The following is a 15,477-nucleotide window of genomic DNA, read 5'->3' as shown; positions in this document are numbered from 1 at the left end:
GGCCGTTGCTAAGTTCTTGTCTGCCTCAAACCGAAATGTATCTGGTTGGAGATTTGCGGTCCTAAAACCAAACTAGTTTCTAATGCTACAGAAGGGAAAACTGTGGTTGGAGACTCAGGCAGAACCGAGATTAGGTTCGGTCTGAGGTGAGGGACAACCAACTTTTGTTGTCCCTCACCTCAGTCCCTCAGGTTAGGCTGTGAGGTGAAAATCCCCAAAATACAGGATATCATTCACATCTTAATTGTGGAAATGAAATCCAGAATTTAAAAAAATGAAAATAAAAAAAACTTACACATTCATCATGTTTTTTAAAGTGTTCCATCAAGACAACATAAGCACAAGAAGGAAAGAGTAAGTGGTGCGACTGCCATCCTCAGGCCCATGGATGAAGAGAACAAGTCCATCCAGATCCAGCTGGGGCTCTCATCCAATGGGATCCCAGTGAGACCACCTTCAACAAGATGGATGGCGCACGCCGAGCTTCAAACTGGGCGCACCCAGCCCAGACATCATTGGGTCCGGGCTGAATAAAGAGGTGGTGGCCCCTCGCCTGCTCTTCCCTAATAGGAGGCGCTGCCTGGCTGACAGCAGCCCATAAATAACCCAGTCGACGTGTCACTGGAAAAGAACACACTCACCTGAGCGTACTCACTCACTCACGGGCACCACAAGGGAGAAGCAGGGTGCAATAATACAAGGCCATACAGACACAGAATGACAACACGAGTGTGTGAAGATAGGTCGCAAATTATTTGCTCCCTAGCACATATTATGTGGTCTGATTAAAAAGATCAAACAGGATTTGTGCCACACTTTCAAACCACATTAGGGTGGCTTAAATTAGCCACCAGTTCATCTGTGTTTTTGTCAGGTCACCATAATGACTGAGCAGCGTTCTGGGGAGCTGAGGACAGAGCAATTTCCCTTTTTCTTTATTTCTTATGGGAAAAAGCAAACCTGCAATCATCCACTTAGGCTGTAGATGATGACTATTTGTCAGGTGTTCATTTCATCTGAGCTAAAGGTCCAAATCGTCACATTTTACAGCTTTCTTACAGACAATCACACATGGTCACCCAGCTGTAACCACGTTTCTTTTAAAGCCTCGAACTTTTTCCCTGCAGTCATTTTGATATGAATTCGTACATGTGTTAGTAATCACACTAATTACAACAGAACTTTAATTAATGTGATTAGCAGCACCGTAGTCTACCTACTATTACCTCTCAAAATGGCCATCATACGAGGACAGCTGTTGCGTTTGCGCTTTTTTCCCCTCCAAACGCGCCAAGCTGTTTGTCAGAGTTATCTGACATTTTCAGAGTATGTTTTTGTTTCAATTAGTCTTTAATTATTTTAATATTTAGATATTCCTCAATTAAGCAGGCAATAACGGCCAGCAGGAGCCAATCTGCTAGCCAGAATATAGAAACGAGCTATCGAAAAGTGGGGAAATTTTTATAATTTTAAGTAATTTTACAGCATCCCTCAAACACCTCAGAGCCTCAAACACGTGGAGGACTTACCACAGCTCATCAATTGACACCACAGGCAAAGTATTAAAAGGCACATATTATACTGTTATAGAGCATGTTGCAGTCAGAGAGTCTGCCTTACTGCTTTATTTCCCTCTCGTTCAGACACTCTCCGAAAAACAAACACGCACGTGAAGCTTCGGCTCAAGCGGTCGACGTCATATGCGTCGTGACGCAATGCGGAAGTAATTTAACCAAGATGGCTGCGTCCTTCACAGGCATGATTTGGTTTCACTGAAGTGTCAGATAATGTGTAGCAGTTGCATTTTTAAGAGCTAAAAGACCGCAAGGGCAGCTTTGAGAGCGGAAACATGGAGAGGCGAGAGTTCGTGGCGTCTCTGGTGGTAAGATAATTTTATTTACACAGAGTCGTACTTTAAATACAGACAAATATAAGCTGTTAACCCCCCTCTCATATATCTGGATTAAAAAACGCCACTTTGCCGGTTCCTTGTTGTTCAGACAGTATAATGAAATCTGTTTGAACAGGTAAAAGTCCATGACGCTTTATGTTTAGCTCGAGAAAATAAAAGAACGGTACTGAAATGAATATATGTAAACGTTATTATAATGTAAATATAAATATATAGATAAATATAAATTGATAAACTTCAGTTAATCTTCTAGCCAGTCTGTTTTCGGTTGGAGTTTTGTGGAGACTTGAACCGACCTTGAAGAGTCGATTTTAAATGAACTCTTACAGACACAACCAACATTTCTCAGCTCTCCTTGTTTTGCAGTCAAATATTTGCTAGACATTAACGTGACAATATAGCAGTGTTTTCTGTTTCTTAAGTGGACAGTGGGTGAGTGTTGCAGCATTACTGTACATCTCACAATGTGACTGTCACCGCAGGCAGGTGGCTGTGCGGGGATGTGTGTGGATCTGACCCTGTTTCCACTCGACACAATAAAGACCAGACTTCAGAGTCAGCAGGGCTTTTACAAGGCTGGAGGCTTTAGGGGCATCTACGCCGGAGTCCCATCTGCTGCTGTCGGCTCCTTCCCCAATGGTATGATGTTAAATTGTGACAGCTGGATATGTATTCCCTCTGAACTATTGTTTGCATTATTTCTGTTCTTGTGTTATTCTATCAGTGTCTCACTGTGTATCTGTAAACGTAAGTCACGGTGTAAATAATAATAATATTTACACCGTGACTTATTCAGCTCATTCATCTTGAAGAAGATATAAAATTATATCTCATATTAAAAAAAACTACCTTAATCTCACCTGATTCTGTGTCCATGTATATGGAGGGATTACTGAGTAATGCAACCAGAAATGACAGCAACGTATATCTAATTTTTTTTTTTAAAAAAAACAACAAAAAGAAAAACTTCCAAACTGCAATCATAGCTTATGTCTTGGTCACGAGTTGTTTTGGAACATATCTTTTCCTACACTTCCTACACCTGTCAGCATTTAACAGAACTTACCTGTTTGGTAGTATAATCTTTTACCGTTCACACATAACCTTATTTTGCTCTTCTGATAGACGTCTGGTTGGATATTTTAGTTTGGTAGTTCACAATCAGATTAGTTTGATAGGAGGCCAGCTGATTTATCAGTGGGCCGATATTGTCAGTCGATATTAGTTTTTTTTTAATCTATCAGTATTGGCATTTTCGATTAGCTTAGAACTTTGTTTTATATCTTCTCTTCGAACAAGATAGAAATTTAGGGGTAACTTGGCCTTACAAACCCAACAGTGAGATCTTAAGAGATCCAGCCTACGGCTCTTCAATGGGGTGTCACAGAGTCCCCAGGAAAAAAAAATTTAAATGTAAAATAAATATTCTTCTGTAGCAATAACAAAGTATAACATAAATTATTCTGTAGCAATTACACAAGAATATCCAGTAATGTCCCTGCCTACAATCAAACACATTCACTTACTGAAAATCGGGACATCTGCTGTGGCAAATGGGTGCAAGCCTTTGACCACAAACTTAGTCACTGCTCGGTGACATTCGTCTATCCTGGCCTGAAAGGAGACGCTAACGGTAGACTGCAGTGAGAACTGCCAGCATCTGAGCCAGACTCTGTCCGTCTCTCTCATCATGGTCACCTAAATGCACAGTAATGGCAGGTTTTGTAATAAGGCAGATCACGCTAACATAATATGCACTGTTAGTTGATTATTTACCTGCCACATTAACTGGAGAGGACGTGCAAACGTTACAGCTGCTGCTGGGTTGAGATTCACGAGTCCGGAGCGGAATTAAAAACACGACATTCATTTAAGGTTATCGCGTGTTTTTTGCATATTCGTAGTGTTTGTGTTCAGGCTTTCTAACTTTTTCTACAGTCACTGCTTCAAAGACGATCAAATGTTTAAAAAAAAAACCCTTCAAAATCTCCATGGAATGCACTTATGCTTTTCTCACAACTTTAAGTGCTGCCAATTGCTTGTTACTCCTTTAAACAGTTGCTGAAAAAAAGTACCATTAATAACACTGAAGCTGATTCATTTATTTGTTGAGCTGCAGCAAATTAACCATGCACTCAAAGAATTTACCACAAATAACACTGTAGCTTTCTGAAAATTTAGTGATTATTTGAATTCACTGGAACCTTAAACTAAATGATGCTCAGAGGCTCTCCTTTTAGCATTTTGATCAATTATTTTGCTTTACAATCCTATTTAAATGTCCCTTTTATATCCGTTTGTTTTCTTAGGATTTAATTTGGGAACTTTGAATTGCCTTGTAGTTGAAGTGGTCTATAAAGGGCCTATAGATGTAAACCTCTCTAACTGTAGCTTAGTGTTTTCCACACAGGCAGCATCCTGGTCAGGGAGAGCATTTGAGAAGGTGCCAAGCACTGTCTTGCAGGGTAGCAGCTCCAACGTACCTAATATTTGAGCATCAGTTTAAAGAAAGTATGTTTTTTCTGCATGTCTACCACTCTCACAGTCAGAAATTGGAAATACAATAAGCATCTCTTTATTTGAGTAGAGTAGAGTGATTTTGATGATTTCATCTGTATACTTTTGCAGAATAATGTGTTAACTTTCTTTGAGTTTAAGTGCAGGCAGACACACACACACACACACACACACACACACACACACACACACACACACACACACACACACACACACACACCTCAGTTCCTCCCCTGTCAGTGGTAGTGAGGGATATTAATTGCTCTATGCTGGTTGACTAATGGGCCTTAAACGCCTGTGGTTCTGCTTGGTTTCAGCCGCTGCTTTCTTCGTCACCTACGAATACACAAAGGCCCTTCTCGGCACCGGTGGAGTGTTTGCATTACCACATGTGGCACCTGTCACTCACATGCTGGCCGCCTCCCTGGGAGAAGTAGTAAGTCAGCCTGTCCCTCATTCTCCCATCCTTTGTCTCCTCTCATGTGGATTTCTATCCCTGTTTCGCTCTGGCAGTAAACTGTTGAGTCATTTGTATTCTTTTGTTGGTCTAAATGATTCCCAGCACTTCCATCTTTAGAAGGCCAGCTGTCTTTACATGCATATTTTTGCTCTTCTGTGTTCTTGCCCTTGTTGTTTCTTTCCCACCAATGTATGTCCCAAATGTCTCTTAATGTTTTCGCCTTTTAAATTTCGTAGACCGCTTTTCAATGGAGTAGCTGGGGAGGGAGTATGTGGTTTTGGCTGTAGGCCTCAAGGTCCAGCTGGGTGAGTTAAGGGGGTTTCCTCGGTACTGTCCCAGCAGTTCTCTCAACCAGCTGGGTAAATAAGACCTCATTACTGCCTATTGATTCATCTACTTTCCCATCTCAGTACCCCAGACTCTGACAATTTAGTCTGGGAAATTCACGCTTGAAACCAATGAGAAGCAGCGCAATTTCCTCAGCCGAATCCTCTCCCAGTCACTTGTAGTGAACCGCAGGATTTGAGCCATAAGGGGGCCATGGGTATTCACACTGGCATGAAATGGGGGATATGGAAAATAGGATGCCTCCCTTGGTATACCCTAGGCTGTCTGCAAAATGCTAGACATTCAGTATTCATGGCTTTTGGATGGGTGTAATTTAGCCAGGTTTTGCATGTTTATGAAATGGGATTATTCCACATGGCAGGTTGTTCACTGTACTTTAGGTTACCTACGAGGTGCGATCAGAAAGTTCTGAGACTGAGCCTGTTCTGCAAGAACGGAGTGAAGCATGGCATCATGGTTTAAGACCTAGAGCCCAACAAGCCTTCTAGTGGGAGAGTTTCCTAGGAGCAGCTTGATCTGATGCATCATGCAGATGTTTCTTCCTCTTTCCCAGAATGAAATTCAAGTTGAAAGTTTGACATTTTGACATGGTGGAAGAGATCCAGCACGGGTCGTTTAAGGCGCTTACAGAACTTCCGGAGGGAGCGATCCGAGTGTGGCAAAGCACAGAGAACAGCGCGGTGCTACACAAGTTGTTGTTTTGTTTTGTTTTTGTTTTTTTTAATTTACAGAAGTCTGTAGCCAAACTTGGATCAGGGAAAAGTTTTTGCCTTTTTTAGATGGAGTCTCTAAACTTTTCAGGCCTCACAGTGTTCGCAAGAGGACATAATGATACTCGAAGATTAGCAAATCTTCCCCTAGTTCTCAGAATTAGTGTATCAGTTATTGGGGTTACCGTATGTGTTTAACACTTCACAATCAGAACATTTTTTTTCAGGTTTTTTATGTATACTACAGTCAAGTTGAATGTGAAAGGTCAGGCAGAGGTTGCCACTACCTCTAACCTCATTGTGGATTTGAGCACATCAAAGGCACAAATCCACAGAATGGAGCCGAGCAGAGCAGGGGCGGTATCCTCCTGCATTCTGCCAGCTGAGATCGTCTTGTTCAAAGAGGCTAATCTTCAGGCTTAGCCATGAAAGGCCTACCCTAGTGCTGCCCCGAGTTAGATACAAGACCTAAACTTCTGCACTGTGATGCAACAGCAGCCAAATATGATTCTTTGTCTCAGTAGGTGCTAATGACTTTTTATAACGGTCTTGTTTTGAGTGTCTGACAGAAGTGGTGACAATTTCTTACTTTTCTTAGTATTTGCCAAGAAAATAATTAATAACACAGGCAGCAGAAAATGCGTGATTAACAAACATTCTGGTAATCCTCACTTCCTGAAGTTTTGTTTCATGAGAGGTGTATCTGACTTACTTTAGCACTCTTTTATTTAGCTTCAGGAGACAAGACACCCTCTTTACTTTTATGATGAGCATAAATCTTTTCTTTTTAATTGAATTTATAGTTTGGTCTTGATAAGTAAACTTGAAGCCATCTGTTAATTAGGCTGCTATGGCTGCTGTAGGACTTCCCATGATGTACTGACCCTTCCTTATTTTCTAGTCCTCATGTATATAATGTTGTGGGCATTTAGTTTGATTTTGTCGATTCTCTCCTGTAGTTTTTCTCCTTTTGAATGTTCATGACTGTTCTCTCTTCTCCTTACACTGGTCATGGCCTGCTTCTGCATCTTGTCTCTTCCTGTAAAATTCGGATTTTTCCTCACCACTCTCACCAAGTGTGTGCTTAAACAGGCTACTTTACAATATAAAGTGCTTTGAGATGACTGTTCTATTGAACTGGCAGCATATGATTAAAATTCAATTAAATGTAATTATTGATTCATTTCAGCACACTTCTTATGCACCTTTATAAGGATGGGTGAACTCCTGCTATGGCGAGCAATCATTTGTCCATCCGTCCATTCATAACTCACAAGAATTGCCGCTCCTCCTACATTGCTCAAGATTTGATCAAAGTTCCATGCATTGATCTCCAAATGCTTCTTCACTCAAGGTCAAGGTCACATTTGTCTTTTTTTATGGGCCCTTTGCCATTTTCACAGCTTCACCTTCATGCACACTACCTACAGTTTCACTAAATTCTCTCTCCTGAAGTACTGAACAATATTCAGTTCAAAATATTTAGCAAAGCCGTTAATATGAGATTGTCTTGCAATTCCAGTGATGGTAAAGAAAGACGGGCTAGGTGGTGATCATGATCATTATACGGCAGTGGTCGTATTGGTCGATTCCCACACCAGGGAATCACCATTAGGGTAACATCAGCATTACAGTGAAAACTATGACACACTGATGTGACACATGTTTACTATCTATGGTCATAATTACTAATGACCATATAGTTGTAATATTCCTGTTTTTCACACATTAACCTGTGAATTGCGATGGATCGTAAGCAGTCATGTTAAAATCTGCTACCTTTGAGTTTTTGTTTATGCAAACAACTACATTACTTTCTAGTTAGTCTGTTAACTCAACATAATAGAAAATAATACAGAATAAAACCCAATTCTTATCTGCTGACAGGGTCACTTGAATCTTACGTTATTCACTTGGTTTCATCCAAAGTTCCTTTTTTTAATAGTCCATCTCATCTGAGCTGAGATTATATCATAACTGGCCAATCATAGCTAGGTATGTTTTTCGCTTGTCCAAATGTTTTATGAGTCAGTGCCAGGTAACAGGTTAAAGCAGAAGCACATCAGCTCTGTCAGATGTGTGTGAGATGGGTGACAGAAAAACACGGTCACACAAGACTTTATTTTCTATTTTGGCACTTATATGTGCTATAATTTAATATACAGTGTGCTAAAAATGTTTTTGTCCTTTAAGCCACAAATAAAAAGGACATTAGGCAACAAATTGCCAAAGGAAATTTTTGAGGGATCAAGGAAAATATTTCACAAACAGATTTTATGAAAACTGTGCAGCTTCCCCATTTTCATCCAAATGTAATATGTCAAACAGATCGTAATGACCACCTATCTTTAACCAGATCTAATCAATCTTCATTTTTTCCCCCTCTTTACAAACAGGCCTGACTTTAGTAAGCAGTTAAGCTGGTGGGATGGATGGCGACTGTAGATCAGAGTGACTCGCTTTGATTGTTTCCTTATTGCTCTACCTCCTTCTCGTTTTCTCTTGTCGAGACCAGAGCAGCAGTTGTGTGACACACACAACTTAAAGAAGAGGCAACTTGTTATTTGGTCCTCGCCTGACTTCCCCTCTCTAACCCACTCAGTCTACGATCCTTTCCCCCAGGAGGCTAGTGTGTTTTACCAACTGTTTCCACTCCACAACGTTCACTACAGATGTTTTACGGGCACTTATTGCTTTGCGACTTTGATGTCCAAGCTCACTGGATGATGTGCTTGACTTAGCAATATCTTATTAATAAATGTAGACTAAATCTATTATAGCCATACCAAAGGGAGTTTGCTGCTCAGATTTTATTCTGTACCAACGTATGATAGTGGAATTAAAATCCTTTGGTCTAACAAGTGCACAGTCTTTGTGGACGAAGCCAGAAATTTACTAGAGCTGTTGAATCTTACTCTTCAAGTGTCTATATTAACCTAGTTACCACTGCATTCACCTGCAGGCAATAACAGACAGACAGAGAGTTGTAGAGAGAAAGAACTCGAGAGGGTCGAGACAATGAGAGAAAATCCCCACTGCCACAAACACCTCGGTGTTTGTGCGACCGCAGTGGTGGGACGCTCCCATAAAGAATGTGTAAGCTGATGGCGTCTGTCAGGCTCTAGCAGGCTGTTATCCAGCCATTAGATCAGATTTATCTTCATTCCCATTCGCTCGACGTCTGCCCTGAAAGCTCATTTGTCAAGGCCAGGCAGCAGGCTTCTCTCGCATCTATAACCCCCCTCCCCACACCCTCTTACTGCCACACATCTGTGGGAGGATGTACTGGAAAATACAGTGTGACATGACAAGATAGGGGGGACATTGAGAAGGAGGGAGCACAAGGGAGGAGTTTCTTTTTTTGGGAGGGAGGTAGGAGAAACTGGCAGCCACTTAACTTGGCTCTGAGAAATAATCCATGCATCGCCTTCGAGGAGCGCCACGCTCTGTGATTTATTGGCTGTTGTTTCAGACTTGGAGACATGCAGTGTCCTCATCTCTACCCTTCTTCTCCATGACCTTTTTCTTCTCCATCTTCCTTCTTTCTTCCATTTTCCTTGCTTACTTTATCCTTTGCGATACTGTAATGCATTTGAAGTATAATGAAATCCAAAGAAAGCAGTGGTTACAGACAGTATTGTCTTTTTGAAAGGGCAGCTCAAGGCACTCTTACTGTTTGTTTTTTATTTTTTATATTGTGTTAACTGCACTATAGTTGCAGCCAAATGTCAACAAAGAAAAAAGATTAAAATTTACTATTGTCCACAAAAGGGCAATCTTGTTTCTTGGTGGTGATCGCACTGTTTTTTAATGATGAATAAATCCAAATAAGTTAGGCCCAATGCAGTTATTACAGCCTATATGTTTTCCCACCTGTTGTTGCTATGGTGCCAAACGGCAATCCCGGTCCCGACTGACCGACCACCGTGTCCTGATGGCCAGACGTGGTAAAAGAGGCATGGGGGCAAAGGCTTGCCGGATGGAGGGATTTAATGACTCTAATGTGCTACGAGTCTCTGCTAATTTCCCATCCCTTACTGTGGTTCTCCCATGACTGAGTGCTGGACTTTCACTACAAACGGAAAACATACTCTGTCATTTGGACTAACGACAACAGGCCAAACTGAAGAGCTTCAAACACAGACAGGCAGCTTCCTAATGAAGGCTGCTTGACATATCCAGCAGCTTGTAAATAAAGATAAATGGTAGCAGAAATTTAAAAGGCTACCAACAGATTTCTAATAAGTTTACGAGCCGGAGGAAAGTGTTGAATGCTTGCATGCTTGCTTTCGTTCCCCTTCTTGATTCTGTGCTTCTTTCTTTTTCTTTTTCTGGTTTGATTTCTTTGTATCTCGCTTGCTCTCCGATGAGATATTAACTCCGCATCTCTAGCCATTATTTAGATTTCCTTCATCCCAGCCATACCTCATTGTGTCCTCATTCAGCATCACTCATTTCCCTCCCTCGTTTGCTGCCGCTTCTGATACTGTATCTGAAATAGCCTCGGAGACCACACACTCGATCTTTTATCCACTCAGCATCATCGTCGCCACCTCTAGTTGCACAAATTACTCCCAAATAAACAATGTTCCTCATTTATTTGGTGTAATCTGTGTCTCATTCTGGCCTCCTCGCTGCAGTGACAGGAAAGGAAAAGGCCATCTTAAGTCCAAACCCCCAGCCAATTACATCAGTAATTACTTGTCATAGCCACTTTCTTTCCATTTAGCTGCCGTTTTCTGCTCCTTTGGAGAGTTGGTTTGGGGTAAACATGATGTACAATGTATTAGAAATTCTAACTTGACCAAAGGGGGAGGGTAAATGAGATCTCAGAGGCAGATGCAGCAAGCTCAGTTGTTGCGAATGGGTCATGCAGGTGCGAGTTTGGGCACTTGGTGGTAGTGTTGCTCCGTGGTTGTGCTGCAGCTGGACACACTGATGTGAAACACCAGCAGCCTGCACAGAATTATAGAGGCGCATTCAAGTCGTTTGTTTTTGCTGTTATGTATGGAGATTAAGGCTGCTGTGTTCACTGTGTGCTGAAAAGAGGAACAACTTGCGTAGCCTGCAGAAAACGTGATGTAGTGAAAGTCAAAACAAAGTTGAGAATTGGTCCATCTGTTGCTCAACAGTCAGCAGGTATTATAGCAGTACAGAAAAATAAGAGACGACAGAGAGAACAAGTGTCCACCAGAACCCTTTAACAGCTTGCGGTGTATCTTTGCCTTCTTATTTACAGGGTATGGCCCAAAAGAGCCTAAAGAGCCCAAATGCTAAATCACTATAGCGACAGCTGAACTGGGAAAGGAGCAAAACGGGAAGCGTCTTTAATACACTGCCTCTAACATTCCTTCTCTCCTTGCTATCCTCCTTGCTTGGTGTTGCTGTGGCGTCTGGCATCTGTGCGACTAAGGGAAGTCACAGTAGGGTGGGGGGGGGGCTCACAAATCGCTCTCAAAGATTGCTTGCTGTTAGCCGGTTTTTCCACTCCAGTGCAGGATAAGTGGGAAATCAAGCCGCCAGGTGGGCAGCTGTGCTTGCCTGCCTGCCTCTCCTTGCCTTTCGGACCATGGGAGTTATGAAGCATAAATATTCATGTCTGTCTTCACTAGCTGTTGGCAGTCCATATTTTTGTTGACATATGGTGGATGGGTTGGGACTTGAGCAGGGAGTGTGGCTGCTGGGGTGTGCATGCGTGTCTGGATCTATCAGGGTGTTTGACGGTAGCATGTTCCTTGGACACAGATACACAGTCAGCCTGATGACCTTTTGCAAACATGACAACTGTTGCTCTGGTGTCATGTCCACTCTGTGTACCAGTTTGTTAATTGGCCCAGTTGCGCACTAACTAAAGCAGTCGTTAGCCTGCCAGCTTCATGTAATTGCTCTCCTCGAGCCGTGCCACATCATGGCCACCTGCCACGTAGCAGAAACATACAGAAGGTGATATCATGTACAGCAAAAGGGCATCTAGGGGAGTGGCGTGGGTATGTGTGCACACAATGATGTGGGTTTCCTAACCTCCAATTAAGCACAACATGGATATAAAGGGTCTATAAATTGAAAGTATAGTGTAATACAACAACTACAAATTCAGGCCTTTAATGTTTTGTTTTTTCATCCTGTAGGTGGCGTGTCTGATCCGGGTACCCACAGAGGTGGTCAAACAGAGGGCCCAAGCTTCCCTCTCATCCTCTACCTACAACATACTGCTGGCTACTCTTAGAGAAGAGGTATGTGGCAATCAGAAGCTTGTTTTTGGCCATTAATTTTGCGTTTATGTGTGTGTGATTGTAACGCTGCTGAGATATGGGATCTGAGGCCATTGATGAAAACAAGCCTGTTGCCAAGAAATGCAAGCAGATTATCAAAAAGCAAACTTATCTGAAATCCAGAACTAAAGTACTCGCACTGTGAGTTTACAAGTAATGAAGTGTACTGCTAGTTCATGTGAAGCCATGATTCAAGGCTGAGGTGTTGATAGTAGTTCCAAAAGGTAGCAGATCAAGGTGGGGAAGATTTAAATGAGTATATTGTCCATATTCATATGTTTGAACATATAAGTAAATTAAGTTTCTGAAGTCCCCTCTGCTTTGAGCCAGATGTACCGATCAGATCCACCAATCACTGTTCTGAATGGGTGTGGATGTTGGGTCACTGATTTCATAAATTGTAATAAATTGTTAGACTTTGCCGCTCCCATCTAAACATTATGATGTTGGGTGGGTGTAGTGTGTGGGGTGGGGGGTTTAAGACGAGTGCTTTGGTTGGAGCATACCAGCGCCTAACAGCTCTCAGCAGTTATGTGCTGCTATAATCTGTGAAGAAGCTGAATAAACGTTGTTCCCACAGATGAATTATACAAGTGCTTTATCTGTTCATTGACTGATGTGCATTAAAGCAAAAATTAGATTTTATACGTTAGATTTAAACATTTTTTTTCCCTGTTGTTTCTCGGGGCAGGGGGTTCGAGGCTTGTACAGAGGATATGGCAGTACGGTTCTCAGAGAGGTAGGTTTCATTCACGGGTTATCTTCACACTCAGTCGCTCACTTGTGTCTGTCATCCACTGTTGATACCATCATCAGTACCTGTTCCACAGCAGATCCTGCACTTATGTTTGTCTTTGGTAAAGTTTAGTTCCAGGTAATTACAAAGTATGTCATACAGATCATATTGAAATCAATACTAAAACCAGCTCCTCAGCTCTTTGAAAGATGTGTGGTGGATTTTTTTGGATAGGTTGAACGGATATTGAGGCTTTCCACGCTTGTGACTGAAGACAATTTAATTTCTCTTGGGTTGGATTGAAGTTTGTAGTATTGATTTACAGATTTTTTTTTTCCTCCCTCACTTTCAATTCAGTCAATTACTTGCACAAGATGTGTGCTCTCCTTTTTAGAGCTAAATCTGATTAATTAATTCAATTACTCTGGTTATAAATGCAAAACAAAACAAGGATAAATGAGTTCTGGGCTAAACTCCCTTGATAGGCGCTCACCTTTTTGTAATGGAGAAAAAAAAGCAGCTCTAGTTCTTTGATTCATGATCCTCTGCCTAATTGCACCTGCAGTGCATGATATTGCAAAATAATTGCAGGAAGCATTGTATGGGTGTTTTGAGTTTCAATAGAAGTGGAAAAAGAAAATGGAGAGGGAGAAAGAAGTATATGAAGGTGACACTTGTCTTTTTTTTTTTTTTTTTTTTAGGGAGGTGGGTGAGGGCGTAATCTAGTCCCCTCTGCTGTGCTAGCCTGTACTTATTTTCTGCCTCACTAAACTGATGTTATTCACGCAAATTCCATCTGGACAGCCAGGGAAAAAAAGGACAACAAGACACTGTGATTTCTCCGAGGGGCTCTGAATAAATGAATACATTTGGAGGCTGGCGCACGGCCTGTGTGCATACTAACACTGGCAGATGAAACGCAGCGGTGGCGGCAGGGATTTGGGGCACGGGAACGGCAAAGGATGCTTCGTGGTGATTGGCTTTGACGTGTGTCAGGAAGGTAATTCATTTTCTCTCAGCCTCCGTCGCTATCCGCCCATCTCGCTCCTTTGGCCAAGAGACCCTGTCAAGATAAGTTTGTTTATGTGGTACGGCATGGCGCCTCCCTGCTCTCACTGGCCCACTAATTGAGGTCCTATCTGTGCTATATATTCATTAGGCAGCCTTCAGAAGGCTTTTCTGATGGGTATGATATCGCATTAGCGCCCAGTGTGCAAGAATCCACTTTGATCATCTTGGAGGGTGGAGTAAAGGAGTACAAGTGTCACGTCAGTTGTGATCCGTTTGTCATTGTTGCGCCAGCCTACATGTACGGGCGGTTTTTGCCCAGCACACCCCGGCTTTGCCCAAAGTTGTCTTTAAAACTTAAATCTAAATTATTGATTAATAGGATTTCAGTTCTTTTTAATTTTGCACCACATTAATCTTTATTGCGGTATACCCTTTCTGTCAAGTTTTCTGCTGAGTTGGCATCTTATGGGTTCCAACTGAACAGAGCATGAAATCACTGAGATTTAGATTGGGGTGAAGGAAACTGGAGCGCGGTGAAAAATTACTTTATTCTGCTCTAGAAAAACAAGGACCTTTTTTAATTAACACCAGCAAGACTTTGCTCAGGACTTTGAGAGAGACTACACTTGCCCCATATCCCACATAAGCTGTTGATGTTGTCTGTGTGTTCATTTGCATTCATTGTATGAAAACACACAGGGTAATCTTCCGAGTCTAATCAAGACTCTAATTATATGTCATCAGTAGTAGTGGTCCTCATTTCATCAGGATTTCCTGCACTTGCGCTGTTTTGGATTGTACCATCTTTCTCCACTAGATGGCATGTTAAGATTGGTACTGCCTTTATGAAGCTCGTGCCTGACTTTTGTTTGAATTCCACACAATCTGTACTTCCCCTCCTCCCTCTCCTCACCTATCAGTACCAATCCAGCTCCATGACATTTATGCACAGCAGTTACTGATTTTTAAAAGAAATTATTTATTTTTATATCGAGCCCTTTTTTTCTGATCCAACATATTCTGAGGCAATATTGAGTAATTGAGTCTTAAGTGGGTTATTAGATAGTGTTTAGTAATGTGGTGTTGTGTGGGTTGCGGAGTGGCAGGTGTAAGTAAAGCTGGCTCTGTAAAATGCACCTTGTCTCAGTGACTCTGACATACAGCCAGTCTACATATAATCACTTATAGTTGTGTTCTGGAAAGTGTCTGCTCTGAATGCTCTTAATAAACACATTTAATCTAGGAAGCACACAGACAGGGGAGGTATTTGAGCCACCTAAGTTAAAGCAAAACCGGGTGTTAGAATGACTTCCCTTTACCAGCATTACATATAGTTTGCTTAATACAACCCCTCCGTCAACCTCAAAGCTTCCCCACTTCAGCAGCTGGGACCTGGCAATGCAAAGTACAGGCTCTGGCAGCTGGGCTTATGAAACACCTCTCCATCCAGGCTCCCCCATCCCAGCTCTGCTTTCTATTTATCCATCTCCTCTTCAATCTGCTGCCCGATT

General features: G+C 41.9%; 1 protein-coding gene across 2 annotated transcripts in view; it reads left to right on the top strand.

Moving 5' to 3' along the window:
* Positions 1-1,709: 1,709 nt before the first annotated feature.
* The window catches only part of slc25a26 (solute carrier family 25 member 26), a 57,812-nt gene continuing 44,044 nt past the window's right edge, over positions 1,710-15,477 (top strand). Inside the window, exons 1-5 of one of the 2 annotated variants that reach the window (XM_042228272.1) lie at positions 1,710-1,882; positions 2,395-2,551; positions 4,747-4,865; positions 12,076-12,180; positions 12,911-12,958. In XM_042228272.1, coding sequence (XP_042084206.1) covers positions 1,850-1,882; positions 2,395-2,551; positions 4,747-4,865; positions 12,076-12,180; positions 12,911-12,958 — 462 coding nt within the window. In that variant the 5' untranslated portion in view covers positions 1,710-1,849. The remainder of the gene's footprint in view (positions 1,883-2,394; positions 2,552-4,746; positions 4,866-12,075; positions 12,181-12,910; positions 12,959-15,477) is intronic. The other variant, XM_005941339.3, reaches the window with a different exon arrangement.

Source organism: Haplochromis burtoni, unplaced genomic scaffold, assembly GCF_018398535.1.
Source record: "Haplochromis burtoni strain Fernald_Lab_line unplaced genomic scaffold, NCSU_Asbu1 Contig_314, whole genome shotgun sequence".
Taxonomy (NCBI): Eukaryota; Metazoa; Chordata; class Actinopteri; order Cichliformes; family Cichlidae; genus Haplochromis; species Haplochromis burtoni.
This window is presented reverse-complemented; position numbering and strand designations above follow the sequence as displayed.